The sequence below is a fragment of the Felis catus genome, chromosome E3 (assembly GCF_018350175.1).
Source record: "Felis catus isolate Fca126 chromosome E3, F.catus_Fca126_mat1.0, whole genome shotgun sequence".
Lineage (NCBI taxonomy): Eukaryota > Metazoa > Chordata > Mammalia > Carnivora > Felidae > Felis > Felis catus.
The window spans coordinates 27,358,216-27,380,674 of record NC_058383.1 but is presented as its reverse complement, the minus strand read 5'-3'; the positions used below and the strand labels follow the sequence as shown (position 1 = coordinate 27,380,674).

At 48.5% G+C, this 22,459-nt stretch overlaps 1 protein-coding gene across 2 annotated transcripts in view; it reads left to right on the top strand.

Moving 5' to 3' along the window:
* The window catches only part of XYLT1 (xylosyltransferase 1), a 313,185-nt gene that overhangs the window by 11,904 nt on the left and 278,822 nt on the right, over nt 1-22,459 (top strand). The window contains exon 1 of one of the 2 annotated variants that reach the window (XM_045047341.1): nt 14,453-15,229. The exons of the other annotated variant lie outside the window; for it this stretch is intronic. Coding sequence (XP_044903276.1) covers nt 15,218-15,229 — 12 coding nt within the window. The 5' untranslated portion in view covers nt 14,453-15,217. Of the gene's footprint in view, nt 1-14,452; nt 15,230-22,459 lie in introns of those variants that run through there. 2 annotated transcript variants of the gene reach the window in all.

The window sequence follows — 22,459 nt, the reverse complement described above, 5'->3', positions numbered from 1 at the left end:
TTACTGGCCAACCTTTAAGAATCAGGGATTTCAAGCAAACATCGAATTTGGGGTTCCTGTTTAAAAATGTGAAGTGCTGGCCTTCCTTCCCATAGAAGTATACATTTGAGGAAAGGGAGATAGGGCTGCCCCTCCCTACTTAGGGCCCCACTGTCCAGTTTGCCCATCTCCAACCTGCCCGTCTGCTTTGCTTAATTGTGTTACCTGGAAGACTGCAGTTAGGATTTGAGTGTATGACCGTCAGAATCAGGCTGAAGAGGAGGAAGAGGCCGGTGAGGGTCATTGCTCTGGTAGATTAAACGCTCGCTGGGTTCCTGACGCCGTGCTACACGGCATCTCCTGGGCGATCTCCCCGAATCCTCACAACCACTTTATGACGCTGTCCCCATTCACAGATGAGGAAACTGAGGCATGGAGAGGGTGAAGAATTGCCCAAAGTTGCAGAGCAGTACCCTTGGCGTTTGAACCCAGGCAGTGTGATCAGAGGGCCTGTGCATCAGATGCCGTGCGTGTGACGCACAACGTTTTAACAGAGCGGCTCTGGTTAGGAATTCTTCAGAACAGCTCTGCGGGAGGGTTGGCACTGTTTGTTTGCCCATTGCATGGATAGAAATACCAAGGCCCAGCGGCGAGTGGGTCACCCAGCGTCAGACTGTGAGGGAAAGTGCAGAACATGCCCCTCTAAAGCAAGGACAGGCATGGGAACGACTTGGACCTGGGCACCGGGGAGGTCGGCGTCTGGCCGTGGTGGGAAGTACTGTCACCAAAGCTCCCGTCATCCCGGCACACAGAACAGGGCAGGGGGGACGGCCTGTACCCTCTGCCTATCGACTCAGAGCAGAGAGGCAGCATCTGGGGGTAATATTTTGATAAGTTGCTGATTTGTATTATAATAATTACAGCAATCATTACAAGCATGGGTTTCAGGGAGACTCGGCTTCTGGCTGCGAGAAAAAATAATTAACTGCATATTCTCTCAGTCACACGGAAGCCAGGCTTGGCCTTTGTCCTTTGTGTGGGTCCAGCACAGGTTTCGGTGCGGGGCCGAAGGCCACATGTTTTGCCAGGTGCTGTCTCTGGTAACGCGAGTGATGGCAGATTGCCACACGAGGAGGAACAGAACTTCGGCGAACACCGTCCTTCCCTACAAACACCAGGGGAAGCAGCCTGCCTGGAATCTGATGGTAGTGCCTTCCCTTAAACCAGGAAGCGCACCTCACCCTAGAAGGAAGTAGGATTACAGCTGGAGGAACAGGGATTCGAATCTACCCCGTCCGTATTAAACACTCCAGCACCGACGGGCACCTGACTAGCACAGGATTCGTAGCTAATTTCACTGGATGGCTGGGATTCTCTTTACGCTTGTGTTTTCGAAGCGGATCAAATGGGCTTGCCTTGATTTTAACAACTTTGCTAAGTTTCTCTTGAAATAGAACACACCTAGCGAAAAGGCACAAATCATAAACCAGCTCCACCAGTGGCCATGCTCGAGTAGTCGGGACCCGGATCCAGAGCAGAGAGCGTGACAGCTCACCACCCTTCCCCGCCCCGCGAAGAAATCCTTCTCCTTCCCGCTTCCAGTACCTGCGTCTCCAGGGGGAATCCCTGATAGTGATCTGACTCCGTAGGTTACTCCCGCTTCTTTGTAGAAACAGAATCATGCTGTCTGTTCAACTCTGTGCCTGGTTTGTTTTGCTTAGCATTATGTGAGATGAGAGTGTGTGAGATTCTCTCAGAACATGGCAGACTGCAGCCCCCCCAGAGCCAGATCCGGGTTGTCTGTTTTTTCACACAGCCTGTGGGCTAAGAATGCATTTCACGTTTGTGAGTGGTTGGGGGGAAAAAAAAATCAAAAAAAGAATAACATCTTGGGACATGTGAAAAGTATGTGAAATCTAAATTTCAGGGTGCATACATAAAGCTTTATTGGAACACAGCCACATCCAATTCATTTACATCCTGGCTGTGGCGGTTTTGCCCTGTGATGGCAGAGTTGAGTAGTCTGGACCCAGACCACATGGCCCACAAAGCCCAAGGTCTTTACTGTCTGGCCGTCTACAAAACCTTTTGCTGACCTGTTTCCTGTACTTGTAGCTGCTCGTTCACGTTGTTGTATGGCATGTCATTGTGGAATATAACACAGTTTACATATCCATTCTGTGTATGGGCCTTTGGGAAGTTCCCAGTTTCGGGCAGAGTGCTGCTGTGAGCATTTTCATGCAGGTGTTTTCCAAAAAAAAATATATCTATATCTATATCTATATCTATATCTATATCTATATCTATATCTATATCTATATCTATATCTATATCTATATTTATATCTATATCTATATATAAATATAAATATATATATAAATATATATATATATAAATATATATATATATAAAAATATATATTTATATATATATATTTTATATATATATTTATTTATTTATATATATTATATATATATTTATATATATATATAAACATATATATTTATATATATATGTTATGTCAACATTTATGTTAGGTATATACCTAGGAGAGGAGTTGGTTTAAGCATCGCTTTTGTTTTTCATGGCTTGCTTTTCACAAGTGTATTTTAATTCGAGAGTCTTAGTTTTCCTGCTCAGTGATAACTTCTGTGTGTTGAGACTCCGGAACAAGGCTTACTTTCCAGCAGAGTAATTAGCCTTGCAAAATGGAGGGTCCGTAGAACCACCATTCTTTAATGGACTGCCATCCTTCCAGCTCAGTACCTTCAAGGATGTTGGGAACATGCCTGACATTAACTGCTTTAGCCGTTTTTGGGAACGGTGCCACCATTTAATTTCTTCTGCTGAAGCCGCATCGTCCAAATGACTCTTATCTTTATGCGGCAAAACAGGTCTGGCAGAATTAGGCAAGTTTTTCCGATGTCACTTTCTGCTCTGATTGACTTCTGTTTATCTCTTGTTGCTCTGCTTTCCTTGCTGGGAAGCAGAGGAGTACGGCTCGACGTCCCCAATCAGATCTCAAGCCCAGGGTAGCATGTGTCATTTCTCATTGAAACACCGTGCTGAAATGTGCCTTCGGGGACCGCCTACGTTGTGCGTGGCCTCAGCCTTGGAGCTGAGACCCCTCACCCCCACCCCCGAGGAGCTGCCTCGTCAGTGTCGTGGAGCAGGCGTGGGTCCTGTGTCTGTTCCTGCCCGCTCGCCCTCTTCCGAATGACGCCCCACTTTTTTCTGGCAGAGACACTCCCAGGGTGGGGAGGACAACGTCAGGATTCCCCGGGATCCACCCCTCTCTCAGGGTTCCTCGGCACTGCCTGAAAAATGACTTAATATTCTTTCTGGGGCTTGTCGAAAGAGCTGCGTCAGCTTCCTTTTGTAGCCAGCCCACTTTTCCCAGGCGTAAAGTCCTGCTCGCCTGTAGGAGCCTGGCTGCTGGCTGTGCCCTGGCACAATGAACCCACTTTAGGAAGCTCGCCAGAGACCTGCTGCTGTGTTAGTACTCCTTTGAGAAGAAAGTTGGATTCCATGGTGAAGGGGTTAGTGGAATTGACAGATGGTCTCAGCTATCATTTACTGATATACGTGACTCCGTCTCTGGCAGCCTCAGTTTTAGTCTTTAAAATGGGGCTACAGGGGCACCTGGGTGGCTCAGTCGGTTGGTTGAGTGTCCGACTTTGGCTCAGGTCATGATCTCTCGGTCTGTGAGTTTGAGCCCCGCGTCGGGCTCTGTGCTGACGGCTCAGAGCCTGGAGCTTGCTTCGGATTCTGTGTCTCCCTCTCTCTGACTCTCCCCCACTCATGCTCTTTCTCTGTCGAAAATAAATAAACATTAAAAAAAATTAAGTTAGCTTGTCATTTAAAAAAAAATAATAATAAAATAAATGGGGCTACACAACATCAGTGCCATTGTGGGTGTGATTCCTGAGTGTGGGATTCCTAGATCAGACACCCTTAATCCTTAAGTGTAGTTCTGGGCCCCCCACCAAGTTAATGGTTTGTATACCTCTTTTATAAAGGTGTGTGTGTGTGTGTCTGTGTGTGTGTGTGTCTGTCTGTCTGTCTGTCTGTCTGTCTGAAGCTATGTTTATTCTAGGGGATGGCCTTTTCTTTTTATTTATTTTTAAGTTTTTATTTATTTATTATGAGAGAGAGAACAGGGGAGGGACAGAGAAAGATGGAGAGAGAGAGAATCCCAAGCAGGCTCCACACTGTCCGCACAGAGCCCGATGTGGAGCTTGATCTCACTAACCGTGAGATCATGACGTGAGCTGAAATCGAGAGTTGAACGCTTAACCTACTGAGCCACCCAGGCACCCCAGCCTTTTCTTTTTAAAGGCTATTGTCTAGATGTGTTAAGATACTGTAATTAAAATTTGAAATTCATTTGTCTCGAGAAATCTAGTAGATTTCAAAAGTAGAAATCTGTCAGGCCACACTCATAAAACAATAAGACACATTTATTTTATTAAAAAAATTTTTTAACATTTATTCATTTTTGAGAGACAGAGTGCGAGCAGGGGAGGGGCAGAGAGAGAGGGAGATACAGAATCTGAAGCAGGCTCCGGGCTTCGAGCTGTCAGCACAGAGCCTGATGCGGGGCTCGAACTCACGGACCGCGAGGTTGTGACCTGAGCTGAAGTCGGATGCTCAACAGAGTGAGCCACCCAGGAGCCCCTAATAAGATACATTAAACTAGCCTCTCAGAGGCAGTCACTGAGAAATTCAAACAAAGAGGGGCGCCTGCGTGGCTCAGTCAGTTGGGCATCTGACTTCTGCTCAGGTCATGATCTCACGGTTTGTGAGTTCGAGCCCCATGTCTGGCTCTGTGCTGACACCTTGGAGCCTGGAGCCTGCTTCAGATTTTGTGTCTTATTCTCTGTCTCTGCCCCTTTGCCACTCTCTCTCTGTTTCTCTCTCTCTCAAAAATAAACATTAAAAAAAAAGAAGAAGAAGAAAGAAAGAAACCTCTTCTAAATAACTGTCAAATCAGAGAAGAAACCAACCTGGAATTTCTGATCATGGGGTGATTAATGCAAATAAGAACAGCTCATTTCAAAACCCATGCGATGAGGCTAGCCCTGGGCCCAGAGGAAAATTTATAGCCTATTTCAAAGGCACTTTAGTTTTTGACGTGAAATGTGAAAGATTAAAATGATTAGCACACGAGTCCACTTTTTATTTTAGTTTATTTTTTTAATCATTGAGAATAAACAGAAAGTAGGAAAGGGCCATAAATGAAAATAAAAACAGCACTTCATGAAACAGCATGCAAGCATACAGGCATTGCACTGAGATCCCCTCAGGACTCTGAAGCACAGAGTGTTGGTCTGGTTCCTCCCGGAACCTCCCGGAACCTGGTTCTTCCTCTGCAGTTGTGGAGTCTGTGAATAGGCTGCGGGTTCCTTGTTCCTAAGTGGGTGCTCAGTGCTTGTGTTGAGGCTGTTGGACGAAGGAAGCAGTGAGGAACAAGGGGAGCCCGTGCAGTTCGAAGTTACCTGGGCCAGTGGGTGCGATGTTGTCTCGGAACCTGCCCACATCGAGGCAGAGCAAACCTTGTGTCCTTTTTCTCCTACTGGCCTCCTTCCTCCTGAATAAGAAGGCTGGCTGGGCCTGCCTGGGTCTTGTAAACGCCAGCGTTCTCCTTGTCCTGGTGTTCGCTACCTGCCAGGGTTGGGTGGGGACTGGAGAGTGGTCCCTGGGCAGATGGCTAAGAGGCATCTTTCCCATTAACCACAGAGCTGGCTCCGTGCATCAGAAAGGAGATGCCGGCCTGGTGAGCAGGGGGTTGACTTCGGCATATTCCCAGCAACATCCGTTGGCGCTCTCCCAGGTATCGTGTTCTAGAACTTTGACACGAGTACGTGGCTGTATAGATTTGCCCCGGGCGTTCACCCGTGCTGTTTCATTCAGCAGATGTCACCGAGGACCTGTTGTGTGCCAGGCACTATGCTAGAAGCACTGAATAAAACAGGGTCCCTGCCTGCCAGTAGCTCATGTCCCGGTGGAGGGGACTGGTCAGTAAAGGAAGGGGTCACCTGGACAGGCTTGTCCAAGGAGGTGACATTTATGAAGAAACAAATGGAAGGTGGTCACACGTGGATCAGAGGAAGGGAGAGGGGGACAGAATGTGACCTTCGTGAGCAAGGGCATACACGTCATCTGGGGACGGACAAAGCCAGGGGCTGCAGGAAACTCCCGGCCACTATAAAGTGGTCTCTGACCGGTGCTCCCCGCAGCTCTGTTAGTGGACTCATCCTCCCTGTTGCCCTAAAACCTAAAAACATCGACTGGTTTAGACATTATGTGATTTGGAGGTGGAACCCAGCAGGTGAAAAAAGTTGACTGTCAATTGTACAAAACCATTCTGGCTCCAGTGATCTTTCCAGAGCTTTTCTGCCGTGACTGCCACTCTCTGTCCAACAGAAACACTCCTGCCTTTGCAGGGGCTTTTCCGATCGCCGCCTGCCCCTTCAGAACGATGTCCCTTTTCTCTCCCTCCACCTCCACATCAGAACTCCCCTGTCCTGTGCTGCATTCTTCTTCTTTTTTTTTTTTTATGAAATTTATTGTCAAACTGGTTTCCATACAACACCCAGTGCTCATCCCAACAGGTGCCCTCCTCAGTGCCCATCACCCACTTTCCCCTCCCTCCCACCCCCATCAACCCTCAGTTTGTTCTCAGTTTTTTTAAAAGTCTCTTATGGTTTGCCTCCTTCCCTGTCTGTAACTTTTTTTTCCCTCTTCCCCTCCCCCATGGTCTTCTGTTAAGTTTCTCAGGATCCACATGTGAGTGAAAACATATGGTATCTGTCTTTCTCTGCCTGACTTATTCCACTTAGCATAATACCCTCAAGTTCCATCCATGTTGCTACAAGTGGCCAGATTTCATTCTTTCTCATTGCCAAGTAGTATTCCATTGTATATATAAACCACGTCTTCTTTATCCATTTGTCAGTTGATGGACATTTAGTCTCTTTCCGTAATTTGGCTGTGTTGAAAGTGCTGCTATAAACATTGGGGTACAAGTGCCCCTATGCATCAGCACTCCTGTATCCCCTGGGTAAATTCCTAGCAGTGCTATTCCTGGGTCATAGGGTAGATCTATTTTTAATTTTCTGAGGAACCACCACACTGTTTTCCAGAGTGGCTGCACCAGTTTGCATTCCCACCAACAGAGCAAGAGGGTTTCCGTTTCTCCACATCCTCTCCAGCATCTATAGTCTCCTGATTTGTTCATTTTGGCCACTCTGACTGGGGTGAGGTGGTATCTGAGCGTGGTTTTGATTTGCATTTCCCTGATGAGGAGTGACGTTGAGCATCTTTTCATGTGCCTGTTGGCCATCTGGAGGTCTTCTTTAGAGAAGTGTCTATTCATGTTTCCTGCCCATTTCTTCGCTGGATTATTTGTTTTTCGGGTGTGGAGTTTGGTGAGCTCTTTACAGATTTTGGATACTAGCCCTTTGTCCGATATGTCATTTGCAAATATCTTTTCCCATTCCATTGGTTGCCTTTTAGTTTTGTTGATTGTTTCCTTTGCTGTGCAGAAGCTTTTTATCTTCATGAGGTCCCAATAGTTCATTTTTGCTTTTAATTCCATTGCCCTTGGGGATGTGTCAAGTAAGAAATTGCTGCGGCTGAGGTCAGAGAGCTTTTTCCCTGCTTTCTCCTCTAGGGTTTTGATGGTTTCCTGTCTCACATTCAGGTCCTTTATCCATTTTGAGTTTGTTTTTGTGAATGGTGTAAGAAAGTGGTCTAGTTTCACCCTTCTGCATGTTGCTGTCCAGGTCTCCCACTGTGCTGCATTCTTGAGCCATTTGATAGTGGCATCCTGCACGCACCCCAGCCTGATGGCATTAACCCAGATCGATGGCAGAGAGAAAGGACAGCTGGCCCTGGGCCTGGTGGCAGTGTCTACACGTCGTGGGGGCTGTGCTGTGTGGGGATCACTTACACACTTTACAAAGCAGATCTGGACTTCCAGGAGTCAGGACACCTGGGGACCAGCCCCGCTCTGTGTCTCACTTTGTGGGGTTTTGGGTAGCCTCTCAGGGCCATTCTGTCCCCATCTTTAAAATGGACTAAGAGAGGGGTGCCTGGATGGCTCAGTCAGTTAAGTGTCCAACTTCAGCTCAGATCATAATCTCACAGTTCATGGGTTCGAGCCCCGTGTAGGGCTCTGTGCTGACAGCTTGGAGCCTGGAGCCTGCTTCGGATTCTCTGTCTCCCTCTCTCTCTGCCCCTTCCCCGCTCACGCTTGGGGTCTCTCTCTCTCTCTCTCAAAAATATATAAACACTAAAAAAAATTTTTTTTAATGGTCTAAGGGATTTCTGGGTCCCTTACACTCCCCAGTTTTAGGTCTTTTATGGTTTTCTCTGCCCAAGTTACACACCTCTTCCCTCGTTCCAGCCGTGACCTTCACCCCACAGAGGGACTTACTAGGAGCCTTACCTACCATGTGTACAGGTGGCTGTTCTCGTGTGGTTGTGTGCAGAAAAGGGCCTCATTCCCCCCAGAATCTACCCCCTTCTGCCTGACAATAAACTCCAGTCTCTTAAGACCTTACTGTCATTCCCCATTACCTTCAGAGTTGTTCTCTGGCCCACTAACTCCGTCAGGGGACCCCCAGGGCTAGAACAGTGAATGGCACATAGTCGTTGCTCAGTAAACATTTTCGCTTCCTTCAGAAACTGCATGAAAGATCAGATGATGAGATACTCTGAAACCCAGAGCTGTGGAACCCTGCTTTAAAGAGATTTTGAGATCCAAAGGCCAAAGATTCCTCTAGAACTTAGAATCATGTGTTGTTCTGTGGTTTCTTCTCAGCCCCTCAACCATCCCGACAGCACCTTAAGGTTCACCGTGTGTCGTTAGTAGCTGATACAGAGGTCTGTGGTTGATGTTGCTGCTGCTGCTGCAGGGTAATAATAATTAAATAATAATAACAGCAATTAATAGCAGGTGCCATTTATTAACCACCCCCCACGTGTCAAGCATTTTACTTTTAATGCTTGCCTGTGATGTGAGCATTGTTGGTCACTGTTTTGTGGAGAGAGGAAGTGGGACCCAGAGAGGGGAAGTGGCTTCCCCAAGGCTGCACAGCTGGTGAGAGGCAGAGCTGCATTGTAACCCAGGCAGGCTGGCCCAGAGCCCACGCCATTAACCACCAAGTGACCTAATGCTCCGTCCTCTTGATGTGATTGCAGATTGGCTGGGACAAGGTGGTGCGGGGGAGGGTCTCCTCTCCCATCTTCTGGCCCTGCCCCTACCCTCCTGCGGGTGGGGGAGGCCTCGGCGGTCCAGGCCTGGCAGGTTTCCAGTCTCCTGCCCTCTTCAGGCTCTCCCGTTCTCCCAAGTCCACAGACGGGGCAGGTGAGAGGCTGACTGCTCGGATCGGAGCCTTTACCCAGGCTGGGGCTGCACACTTGTCCCCTCCCCGCCTTGGACAGCTCAGCTGGCCCCACATGGACGCATCAGGAGAGCACAGAAGAGAGGCAGGAACGTGGCCTCGCCCTAGGGAGAAGGGGGTGTGCTCTCCGGGCTCAGAGGAACCATTTTCTGTGTGTGTGTGTGTGTGTGTGTGTGTGTGTGTGTGTGTGAGCGGGGACACGGTGTGACATTTGTATGGCACTCTGCTCCCCCTCCCCCGCACATCCCTGTCTGACTTGGGGGTGGGGGTGGGGCGCGGTACAAGGGACTAACTAGGCAAGCAGGTGGATTCTGCTGCGGGTTCCCATCCAGGCTCTGTCACTAAGCAGCTGTGTAAGTTTAGGCAAGTTAGGCCGAGTCTCTGTGCCTCAGTTTGTTTCGTCTGTAAAATGAAGGGGTAACGGTATCTACCATCATGGAGGCTCTTTGGGAGAAATAGATGAGCCGATACAGGTAGCTCACTTAGCACGGGGCCTGGGCACATAATAACCACCATAAAGTGCTTGCTAGTGTTGTTCCCGCTAGTCTTTGTGGGAAGAGGAGGACAAGGACGAGGAGGAACCGGGAGGCAAGGCTCTCGGCTTGTCCGTCCAACCTTCAGAGTGGTAGGGACGGGATCCTGTTCCCAGCTCAGCTGTGAGTGGCCGTGTGGCCTTGATCTAGTCACATAACCTCCTCGTACCTGCTTTCTCACCTAAATTCAAGGCAGTGATTATAACCAGGATGAAGTTTACCAGTTGGTGTGCACGCTTCTTTAATGGTTCCTAACACACCCCAGTGTCCCCCAAACTGGTAGGAAATCCATGATGCCTCTGGCAAGCGCACAGGGTCTTAGGATTAAGTAAAGAGGCCACGGTGTCTGTGATGTATGAAGCAAGGCATGAGGGTTTTTGCATGCACCGTTTTATGTCATCCTTACCATAGCCCTGAGGGCTAAGTACTGTTACTCTCCCATTTTACAGACATGGAAGCTGAGGCTCAGAGAGAGCAAAGGTGGCTTGCGTGGAATCACGCTTGTTTAAGCGGCAGAACGTGAAAGTCTCTTCCAGGGTGTCGGGTAACGTCCCTCCTCTTCCCGGGACGTGAGAATGTGGTCCTGAAGACAGACTCAAGTTTTCTTGGGGGAAAAATGCTAACGGTGGTCTTAATGGTTCGTAAGCCGCTGCCAAGTAGCAAATGTCCTTGACCATGAACTTGGCAGGGTGACAGCATGTCTGAGAGACCCTCACGAGTCTGAACACAGTGTTTTCAGAGCCCGAGGCACTTTGTAAAATAATGTGGATTCATCCCAGAGCCTGGCACAGGGTCTGGAATTCTTGAGCCCTGTTTTCCCCTTGGATTAAACTGAGGTCAGATATACTGCCCCAAAGCCCACAGTGAGTCATGCAGCCCCTGATGTCAGGGCACCGCCCAGGGCGGAGGTGGGTAGTGGGCTTTGGGGGTCTTTGGCGACAGAGGAGGTAAACAGCGGGCTGCCTGGCAGCTTGGAGCAAGGCTGCTGGGCAGAGTCCAGAAATTATCTTGCTAACAGTGACAGTCTATGAGTTTGTGGGAAGCGAGGTCGTGAATAATTGATTGCCGCTAACTGAGTTGTGAAAACCATTTTCAGAGATTCCAATCTGCAGGCTCGCCGAGGAGGGAGTACACAGGCACGAGGGCTCCCTTGTCCTTCGAGGCCCGGGGACATTCTGAGGCTCCTTCTCATCTGCCCAGGGAGCTCGGCCACGGCCCTTGGACCAGGAGGCGGTGCTGGCGGCCCGAGCCCTGGGGAGGGGCCACCTGTGCGGTGGGTGGGGAGGCCTGGCCTCCCTTCTCCTTGCGCTGTTCCCCGCTGGGGGTCGCTTGAGCCTGCCTTCCAGGTGTCTCAAACTCAGAGCGATCCCTGGGTCTTTAGAAGGGTTCCATGGAGATGCAGACTTCAGGGCCCTCCTCCCACCCCCCTCCTGCCTAAGCAGCTGTAGAACCCAGAGCACATGCAGCAGGAGCACTGTGCTTTCTGAGCATCACATTTTGGGGCCTTTGTAGCCCGCCTCGTTTCTAGAAGAGGCAACATTGCCTAGTCATTAGAAACTGAGGGCTTGAATCCTGGAAGCCCTTGCTGTTTGTTATGAGCTTGGACCAGTCGTATCCTCTCTCTCTGCCTCAGTGTTCTATCTGTAAAATGGGGATGCCAGTGGTCCCTACTTCAGAAGGGTAACAATTAAGTAGGTTTGCTCTTAAACATAAAAATAAATATATGCCTATATAAAATAAAGCTCCAGCTGTTACTTTATCTGGCCCCCTTGCAGCCCTGTGAGGAAGGCAGGATGAGAACGGATGGGCAGATGAGGAGCCCAGGGTGGAGAAGGTAGGGAGGCCTTGATACTTCTTGTGGGTTTTCAGCCTGGTCTGGTGGACCTCTCTGTTTTAGGCTGCTACATGGTGCCTTTATGTGTTAGAGAAAAGTGCCTACTCTAGGTAGAGGCCTGGCTTGGCCAGAAAACAATGTTTGTGCCTAAGAGAGGTGTTCCTTCTTCCGAACAGTGCAGTGCTGGACTGTGGGGCATGGCTAGATTTCTCCCTCACTGGGAACACTGTGCAGTGCCCAACCTGCACAACTGTACATGGTGGCCTTGTATAGGACATCAACCTGTATTCAATAACAGGTGGTCGCTTTGCTCTCTCACTTCCAAGCCTAAAGGGCTATTCCAGGTTTCTCCTATCTGTGGGTGCTCACCTGCCTACATTTTCATTCGGGAGTTGGATCAGACTCTCAAGCATCCCTCCAGAGGCTGACATTATGCACGACATCACCATGGGGTCTGGCACCTCCCAGATTGCTGTCTTCCCGCTAGTGTCCAAACTTCCTAAGAGTCCCCCCTCTTTATCCTGTTAAAAATAAACACCGTTTTCTTCGCTCCCTTCAGCTGCTGAATTGTGCCCTGGAGAACAAGCGTTTGTGTTTCCTCGCAAAGGCTCCAAAGGGAGAGGAATAAACAAACTGTAAACAGCTGTTTCTCCTCTGGTGACAGGATTCAGACAATAGACCCTCGGAGGGTATTAATCAGTTGCCTTTTCTGCGGCAACTTTGCATCGCGGGGCCGCTGAGGAGCCTCCATGCTGGGTGCGACTTCCTGAACGAGCAGGGGGAGCCTCTCGACAGAGTCCTGGGCAGGCCCGGCGGCAGGCGCCACCTCCACACAGCTCCGTGTGGGCCTGGTGCACTTTGCAAACAGATGTCCACGCAGCTGTTGGGAAGGCTCCCAGCTTTCCTCGCCGGCAACCTCTTGACAGGGATCCTTGGGTAGAAAAGCGGCCTCCACCTGACTCCCTTTGTGTGGCCGCCCTCTTGCTCTGAAAATGGACAACGTGCATTCAAATACCCTTCATCCAACAAATATTTATCGAGCACCTGCTCTGTGCCAGGAAGCACTGTGCTAGGTTCTTGCATTAAGTCGCTGATCAGTACTAAGTTCAAGAGGTATTTATTGAGTACCTACTATATGCAGGCTCTGTTCCAGGTTCTTGGGATACGCCTGTGGACATTTACAAACCGATACCCTTCCTTCATCTATTCATTCCTTGAACTCATAGTCCCAGAAATATTTTCTGAGCACCTGCTACGTGCCAGGCACTGTCCTAGGTACTTGAAGAAAAATAATGAACAAGATGGACAAGGTCCCTGCATAGTCTAGCAGCGGAGGCTAGGCCATCAATCATAAATATATAAATAGGATCCGTTCGGGAAGCGTGCTCATGAAAGTGAAAAAGACATATGTGATGGAGGGGGCGCAGGCTTAGCTGGGATGATGGAGGAGGCGTCTCTGATGAGGTGGGCGTGTGCACACACCTGAACTTGAGGAGGAACCAGCTGAGGAGATAGCTTTCCAGGCAGGGGGTGCAGCAAGGGCAGAGACTGGACCAAATTTGGGATTTATAGAGGTGACAAAAGACCCATCTGCCAGGGAGCACTGAGGGAAGGGAGCTTGCCTGAGATGGGAGAGAGGGAAAGGGTTGGAGGGGTTCACTTGTGTGGAGCTTGGAAACCAAGGCACGGAGTTCGGATTTCATCCAAAACATATGGGAAATCATTGCAGAGGTTAGGGTGGGGAGAACGATCCGCTTTGAGCTGTTAAAACAATCCCTCAGGTCTACACCTGATGACAAATGCAGTGGGGTTTTCTGGATTGGATCCTGGGACAGCAAAGCTCATTAGTGGAAAACCGGGTGAAATCCAATAAAGTCTGCAGTTGGGTGAGCGAATGGTGTTGCACCGATGTTGACATCTTAGTTCTGCCAGATGAGCCGTGGTTAGGCAAGGTGTGCACGTTGGGGGAAGCTGGACGAGGGGTAGGCAGCAACCTTCTGGACCATCTTTGCAACTTTCCTGCAAGTCGAAAGTGATTTCAGAATAAAGTTTTCTCGTAAAGATCCGTCTGGGGAATAGGTGCTAGGGGGAGCACAGAAAGAAGGTGAGAGTGGAGTCACAGAGACCAATGAGGGTCTTCTGGGGTCAACCGGATGAGGGATGATGGCAGGGAATCACGGTGATGATGTGGGCCTGGGAAAGGGGGTCCTCCTTAGTTGAGTGACAGGTCTGCAGCCCCAGCTCTGGAAGATCTTTCTGCCCCTGACTGAGGTCATTCCACTCAGCTCCAAATCAGCTGCTATTTTTTGAGCACCTTCTAGGTGTTGAGGCCCATGCCGCAGATCAAAGTGAGTAATCACATCCATTCCCAGCCAAGATGGCCTCTTATTTCCACCTGCTTTTGTGGAAATTACCACCATCACCTTTGGTAATGACTTGGAGTGAGTGAGTGAGAGTGTGTGTGTTTGTGTGTGTATAATGCCTTACCCCCCACTTAGGGTAACACCCATGGGATCAGGGGGTTAATTTTACTGATCACCATATTTTGAATGTCTGTCATACAACAGGCACTTAATAAATAGTACAAAATATGTATTTATGTTATATCAATATAATTCCATACATAAATACAGTAAATATAGAAGTATTGTAAAACAACACTAATCTTGGCAGTATGCACTTAATTAGCATTTGCCATTTACCAAAAAGATTTTAAGCCCTTAGCTTGAATTTTAATCCTTGCAACTCTATACAAGGTGACTACAATTTTCATACCCATTTTATGAAAGGGTTTAAGGTCTTTGCTCAAGGTCGCAGAGCAGAGTCAGGATTTGCATCCAGGCAGTCTGGCTTTGGTGGCCCAAGTCTGTAAATACTAAGCTATACTGCCTGCCATAGAATGGATGTGGAATGAATGGGTAACTTTAATTATCTTTGCTGATTAAAGCAACACATGTTCATTAAGAAAAATTTAGAAAACAAAGATGAACGTGTGAAGAAAATGCAAATCTCCCATAAGTCCCCTCACAGTTTACTTCTGGAAGAGGGTGGGGACCCATGAAATTGCTGTTTTCACAGGAATGAGGCGGTCTCTTATATCTTTGGAGAGAATATGGACGCAGACCGCTGGGCTTGGGGTACATGGGGGACTTGGGAAGAGAGCTGCAAAGGCTTATGGGAGGACGCTTCCGCGTCTTCCCAGCATTCCCTGGGGAAGCGGGAAGAGAGATGCAAAGGCTTATGGGAGGACGCTTCCGCGTCTTTCCAGCATTCCCTGGGGACGCGGGAAGAGAGCTGCAAAGCCTTATGGGAGGACGCTTCCGCGTCTTCCCAGCATTCCCTGATGTGCCCTCTGCCGCTTCCTCAAGGCAGGAAAATCGACCAAGCTCACTAAAAATCCAGAGAGGTATGGGACGTTCGGGATCTAAAAAAAGGACACTCCAGGCAGCCTGTCACAGCTGATGAACCTCCAGGTAGTTGAGCCTCGTCAGCTTACACAGCATCTTGCCCAAAGAGATGGGGCTTTGTGTGGTTCTTTGATGCCAATCTGCCATCAGTTGTAAGTTCTGTGCCATCAATTTGATAACAGCCTTTTGGGGATGGGGAGAGGGGTGCATATTGGGTTTCTCCAGGGAAACGGAAACGAAGGGATGCATAGAGACAGAGAAAGCGATTTACTGTGAGGAATTTGCTTGTGCTGTTATGGAGGCTGAGTCGTCCCGAGATCTGCAGTCAGCAAGTGGGAGACCCAGGAGAGCTGACAGTGTAGTTCCAGTCCAAGTTCGAATCAGGAGAACGGATGGTTTAAGTTCCAGTTCAAAGGCCGGCAGTCCCAAGAACCAGGAACAGCCAATGTTTCAGTTTGGAAAAAGCCAGTGTCCCAGTTTGAAGATTGTCAGGCTGGAGGAATAGTCCCCTTTCCTTGCAGGAGGGTCAGCCTGTTTGTTTTAGTCAGACTTCAACTGATTGGATGAGGCCCACCACAGTAGGGGTGGGGGCAGTTTGCTTTACTCAGTCTGCCAATTCCAATGTGAATGGGGCAACGGTGTGAATGGACACCCCGTGGCCCAGTTTATTTAAAATTAACCATCACAGAAGTAGGGGGAGGGCAACAGTTTTGATATTTGGGCTCTGGCAACTCACTTTTGAGTCATGTGTGGAGGGTTATTGCAGAGAGCTCGATCTTTATCCTCCTTTTGATCTGACTCTATCTTTATCCTCAGCCATTATCTGCCACTTACTCTTGCTGTGGATTTCCTTAGGGAAGACTTAATCTTCTTCATTATCTATTTTTGCCTTTGCTACTTAGAGTACATGATATTTAAAAAAAAAGTCTTAGAATTTCAAATGGAGGCAAGTGTTTAAGAAACTAAAGCAAGTGTCAAAAACTCAAATGCCGTTAAAGCCAGGCAGGTTTGTAGGACAGGTGTAGAGCGATAGGGAGTAGTGTGGACTGTGGCTAATGGAAGAATAAATGCTCTGCCTTAAGTCGACAGTGACTCCTTGACTTCAGCTGCCTGTGGCTATGAGACAATCAGGCCCAGGCTTGTCTGCTTTTCCAGGTTTTAAAAGAATCCAGAAGCTTGAATTTCTCAGGGTCATCTGGAATACATATTGGCAACTAATTCAAATTTATTATTTTTTAAAAATGATACCCTGTGTGAACCAAACACAGTGTTTCTTTCGGCTAGATTTGTGCCATAGACCTTTATGTAACTGGCTATGAGTTAAATAATGACAGACGGATCATAATAAATAATTTAATAAAGCATCTACCATTAATATAATGTTTACTGTGGGGCACTGGGGGGCTCAGTTGGTTAAGTGACCGACTTCAGCTAGGGTCATGATCTCGCAGTTGGTGAGTTCGAGCCCCGCGTCGGGCTCTGTGCTGACAGCTCAGAGCCTGGAGCCTGCTTCGGATTCTGGGTCTCCCCCTCTATCTATCAGTCTCCTGCTCACACTGTGTATCTCTCTGTCTCTTAATAATAAATAAATGTTTACATATATATATGTGTGTGTGTGTGTGTGTGTAAATATATATATAAAATATATATATGTATGTATGTATATATGTATATAAAATGTTTACCGTGTGCCTGGCACTATTCTGGGTCTCTGGCTACATTATCTCATTTAGTTGTCGGAACAGAGGCAGGCGTGGTGTTCTCCCCATTTTATAGATGAGGGTAAGGTGCACACACCCACACCTTTAGTAGGTGTGAGAACTTGGCTCTTCTCAACCAATAGCCTTTGCTTTAAGGTTCTATGTGACGCTGACTTTTGTGGCCCTCAAGTGTGAGGCCCACACCCCCTGGGGATGTCCAGCCTGGCTTCTCACAGATCAAGGCAGAGCGCCAAGCAGGTGATACAAGAAAGCGTGTATTTTATTGGGCAGCCGTGTGCCACGGACCGTGCTAAGCAGTTTCGAACATAGATGCCTGGAACCCTTCCATTTACACCATGAGGTGGATCTTCTCATCCAGGATCTGCAGATGAGGAGATCAGGTTCTGTCTGTGCTTCCCTAAGCTCACAGCGCTAGCGAGGGGCAGAGGTGGGACTGGAACGCAGGTCCCGCGTCTCTGCGGCCTGTCATCTGGCTCCTTGTCCACAGAATTAAGATCAAAGAATGGGGAGGAGCCGACACAGAATACGGTTGTGCCGACACCTCGAAGTGGATGTGCATCCTCGCCGAGACAGTCTTTCAGGTATTTACAATTTATTGCTGACTTGTGTGAGTGAGCACATGTCCACAAGGTGATAAAATAGACATTTGATGGCTGTTTGTGTTTCCCTGTTGAAAATTGTTCTCAGTAAGGTTTTTGTTCTTTGCCTCTTTGTATTAGCTGGCCCGGTAACAGTGTCTGTTTATTTCCGTCTTCGCAAAGTTAAGCTCAGGGTCATCCAGTGCCTTCAGATTGTTGACCTAGCTTTGGCTCTAGAATTTCCACTTGTCTTCTCACTTGTCTTGGTCTTAATGAAGTACACAGAAACGTACCCTCCATACTTTTAGGCTCGTGTTTCCCACAACATGGGATGTTTGTTTTTAACATTATTCAAACTGATTGTAGGCGGGTCTGTATTAACTGCCTATTGCTTCATAACAAATGACAGACCTTGGTGGCTTGAAATAATAGTTCTCTCACAGTTTCTATGGGTTAAGGACCTAGGAAAAGCTTAGCTGAGCGTTCTGGTTCAAGGCCCCTCTTGAACTTGGTTTTCTAAACTTTTCTCCATGAACATGTGTTACTTTAATCAGGAAAGATAAAACTTATCAGCGCATTCTGCCTGTGATTGATGGCCAGAGCTGTAGTCTCATCTGAAGGCTCGACCAGGGCAAGATCTGCTTCTAAGCCCACTCACGTGGTTGTTAGCAAGCCTCAGTTTCTCACAGGCCGTCACACTGAGGGCCTCAGTTCCTTGCTGGCAGTTAGCTGGAGGTCTCTGTTAGTTCATCACCGTGGGGCAGCTCACAGCATGGCAGGTGGATTCCCCCAGAGCCAGTGATCAGAAGAATAGAGAGCTTGGGGAAGGAAGCACTTCAGATGGGAGCTGTAGTCTTTTCATAACCAAACCTTGAACGTGAAATACCATCACTCCTGCTGCATTCTCTTTGTTAGATGGGACTCACTAAGTCTCGCTCACCTTCAAGGGGCAAGGATTTGCCCAACCAGCAACCAGTATCCAGCCTCCTTGCTGTGATGACTTTAAAGTGGTATTTGGCCCCAGGGAAGTGATGCTGGAGTCCAGGATGGTGAATTTCACTGTATGGTAAAACCTGGCCAGATTTATGTTCCTGCACATTCTAAAAGGTTCCCCCCACTCCCAAGAACAATTTTCTGTAAGTCGTGCACGGAGAGAGATACTTTAAAGGGGGGATCTGATTCCTTTCTCCCTCTCCTCTCTATCTAAATAACTGTTCCACGAAAAGTACGTTGTCAGTCTCATCAGACCTGGTGATTTTGTTCCACGTGTCGCTCCGAGAAAGATGTAATTCCTAGTGTTGCAGTCTGGACGCAAGCACATGCCAAGCAGTTGTGGGGAAACATTGTGTGCACAGGCTTAATGTGAGACCATTTCCTGGAGTGGCCCCAACAAACATTTGGTACAGATAAAGATCACTTGTCCCCAGATGCCTTTTTTATTTCAGCCAGAGCCAAATATGATTGGAGGCAGAGGACGCTGAGTTTGAAAATCGCATCTCTGTGGCCACATGCGGGAGTTTCGCCCAAGGGAATGCCATTAAAGTGGGAAGGAAGCAGCATGTACCCGACGTGGGCCCAGATGGTCCCACGCTTCTTGCCTTCCTATCTGAGATGTCAGGATTTGGGCAAGCATTTTTTTTTTTTCCCCTTCACGTAATCTTCAGTGTTCTTTGCAGCAAAGTCTAACAAATAAGATGGAAGGACTAGGGGCTCTCAGTTACGTGCCCGCGTTCAGAGTCTGGCTTTGCTGCATTTTCCTCTCTGCAAAATTTAGAACCCAGGGTATTGGCTTGCCACAGAAGGGTCTTGTGAGGATTCAATGAGATAGCACGGGAATACCATTAAGCATGGGCCTGGCACCCAGAAAGTACACAAGAAGTCAGTTACTATTATTGCCGTGTTATTATCAGTCACCTCGGATAGATGGTCTTCCAGACCGTTCTCTGTGGGGAGCACAAATGTTAGAAAGCGAGTGGAATATGTCTTCGTTTCCCTGTGTGACCCAAGCAGTTATGTAAAACCCTACCCTTCTATATCATGAACTTAGAAATTTTACAAAAGGTAGCGTGCCAGTGGAGGCTGAACCTGTGTTTCCGAGCTGTTCCATAATTCTTAAGTGCATCTCATGTAATCATCATGTATCAAGGCCATGTCTTGGTCCCGTGGTCATTTGCATAGAATCCTTTCTCGTTTCCTACCTCTAAGTCCTAAGAAATTCCTCAGGGTAAATTTCTGCTTTCCATTTTTATAGAATGACCTTGTTCCCAGCCCAGAGCTTAAAAGCTGAGTGTGATTGCGGTAGCTTTAAATAAGATGATCAAATTCAATTTAGCAGACACTGATTGATCCCCTACTGTGCGCCAGCCACCATTTTTAAAGGCTGGTGGTGTCAACATCAGAGCCAGGGCAAGCTTCCTTGAAAGGCACGGGTGGCGTCTTGGTTGCTAGTGTGGACCCTGGAGCCAAATAGCCTCGGTTCAGTCCCTCCCCCTCTTCCTGTGGGTGTGACCCTGGGCAAGTCCCTTCGCCTCTCGGAGCCTCTATGTCCTTCTTTCTACAAGGGGGACGTTAATACCCGCCCACCTTTAATTGGAAGTACATGGGGTCATGCATATTTCATGCCTCCTGTGGTGCATAAAAATCGTGTAATTGTTGTGCACGGCTTCTGTCCCCAGATGCTCACAGGCACACGGGACAGGAAGAAAATAAAGCCAATGAGAGAATCTTTAGAAGATTAAGCCCTGGAGAGAGGGCCCTGGGGTTTTGGAACTCCGGATTCCCTTTGTACACCAGGGGCCATGCTTTCTCAACTATGCCATTGGGCGTTGGACCCCCATCTTCTCCCCTGGCCCCCCACTTGCTCTCTGTATCCATCCCAGACTATCATCTGCGGGCAAGGCCTGCCCTGTGCAGCTCACCTGTGGATGCCAGCACCTAGCGTGGAGCTCGGCACGTAGCACAGACTTTGTAAATCTTGGCTGAATGAATCAGTGAAGCCTCCCCAGATTTTTTTTCTCATCAACAGTTTACCTCTGCAAGCCCGGAGGCCAAACTTAGATGTAACCGAAGCCGCTGCCGCCTCCAGACCGATCTGGAGCCTGAAATAGCCCCCAGAACCTCTCGCCGTGTGCACTTCTTCGTATACCGCAGCAGCTGTCTCCTGTTTTTAAAAAAAACCTGCTTGTGTGACAGAACAAAGTGACTTGACCCCGAATTGCCAAGTTCCAGGGGCGCTCGGGAAGGAGAGGGCCCCGGAAGGCCAGGTGACACCCCTTCAACTTCACCTGGGTTTCTGGGGGTGACTCACTACCAGCCACCTTCCTTGTGTTTCTGCTCTTGAGCCGGTTGGGTGAAAAGTCGGCGACTGGAGAGCTCTGTGTACGCTTCCAGGACAGGTCCTTGGAGGATGGAAACTGTCCCGAACCTCCTGCCGCGTCAGCCTGCGGCAGCCCCCCGCCTCACCCATGTGCCGTGGCCGTCCTGGCCCCCAGCACTGCTCCTGCACAAGGCATCTGACAGGCGTCCGCACCTTGCTGCCTCCAGCGTCAGTGGCCCGTCCTGCCCCACCAGGAGAGGCCGAGGGACCAATAACCAAGGCTGAGCACCCCTGAGCCCCTACGTGCAAGGCACCGCCTTCCCACGTCCCTCCTTTCGTGCCCCTGACCACACGCACGTCAGAGTTGCGCATTTTGTTTTGTTCAGTGGTTAACCTGATGGCAAAGAGGGGAGCAGACTTACTTAGGATTCCTAAAGCAGGTCTTTGGCTTCCTCATTTTGTCCTGTAGGTGACTATTCTTTATATAATTTTTTCCCCCCAGAAAGTATGTAGACTTTCCTGGTTAGAAACTTAAGAAATGCAGAAAAGTATTGTATTGCTAACAAAGCTTCCCTGGCTATTGCCAGAAAAAAAAAAAAGAGGAGTGAGGGGTGAGGTGATTCCTGGAGGGGAACCCCATAGCTCACTGGAGGATAATGACACGCTGTCACCGGTCTCTCCGAAGCCTCGTTCTGGGCTTGCCAGAAGGACTTTTCCTAAAACATCACTTGACATTGATAATGATGGAGGCAATCTGTAAAGGTTTGGTTCCACGGGGAGAGGAGAGAGTTTCTAAGCCAGAACAGGTCATTCTGGGGCTGTCCACTTAAATAAAGCCCTGGCTTAGAAAACCCCAAACACGCTAAAGTGGATACTGTAATGGGATTTATGCAATACTCCGTTAAGGGCAAACCCAGCCCCATAAATACATGTCCGAAATTCAATCTGCCAAATGAAATGTTAAAGGCGCCAAATGGATTTCTCAAAAGGATCAGAGCTAAGATGTAGTTTGCCTGCACTTGATAAGCTTATCCAGCTTTGCCACTAGGAAAGAAGAGGGGGAAAAAAAAAGGAAAGAAAGGAAGGAAGAAAGAAAAAATGGAGTTAAGGATTTTACTGTATTCTCCAGTATCTTAGATACTTTCTTTTTCAGTGAAAAGGGAGAAAGAGATTATCAGTCCTCTGGCTGTGAAGCTAGTGTTCCTTATCCAAATACCTTCTGGGCTACAAAGGGAATGGTACTAAATCACTAGCTGGGGCCCAAATTCCATTCTTTCCGTCCTAAAACCTCCCCAGAAGGGTTTCTTCTGCACCTGGTAGGCTCAGCTACCTGTGTGTCGCATCCAGGAGACCAAGGTCACGGCCAGACTCTCACGTGGCTCAGCTCGAGTCCCACGTCCGAGCCCCAAGTTCTGGCTTTGACTTGGTGCCAGCTGCTGCCACCAAGCGTGTTCATGGGCGATGAAGTGAATTAGGGGAGCAGGCTGTGGCAGGGACCGACAGGATCCTTCTAGACAGCTCCCCCTGACCTGCCCTCTTATTCTTTATGATTTGCATAATCAGCTGGGACTATATCCTCTCCTGCAAGTGACTTGGATTGTCCTGTTTATCCAAAGGAAGCGGTGTCACGGTAGTGCCTAATTTTGTGAGATTTTTCCCGTACCATAGGGAGGAAAGCCAA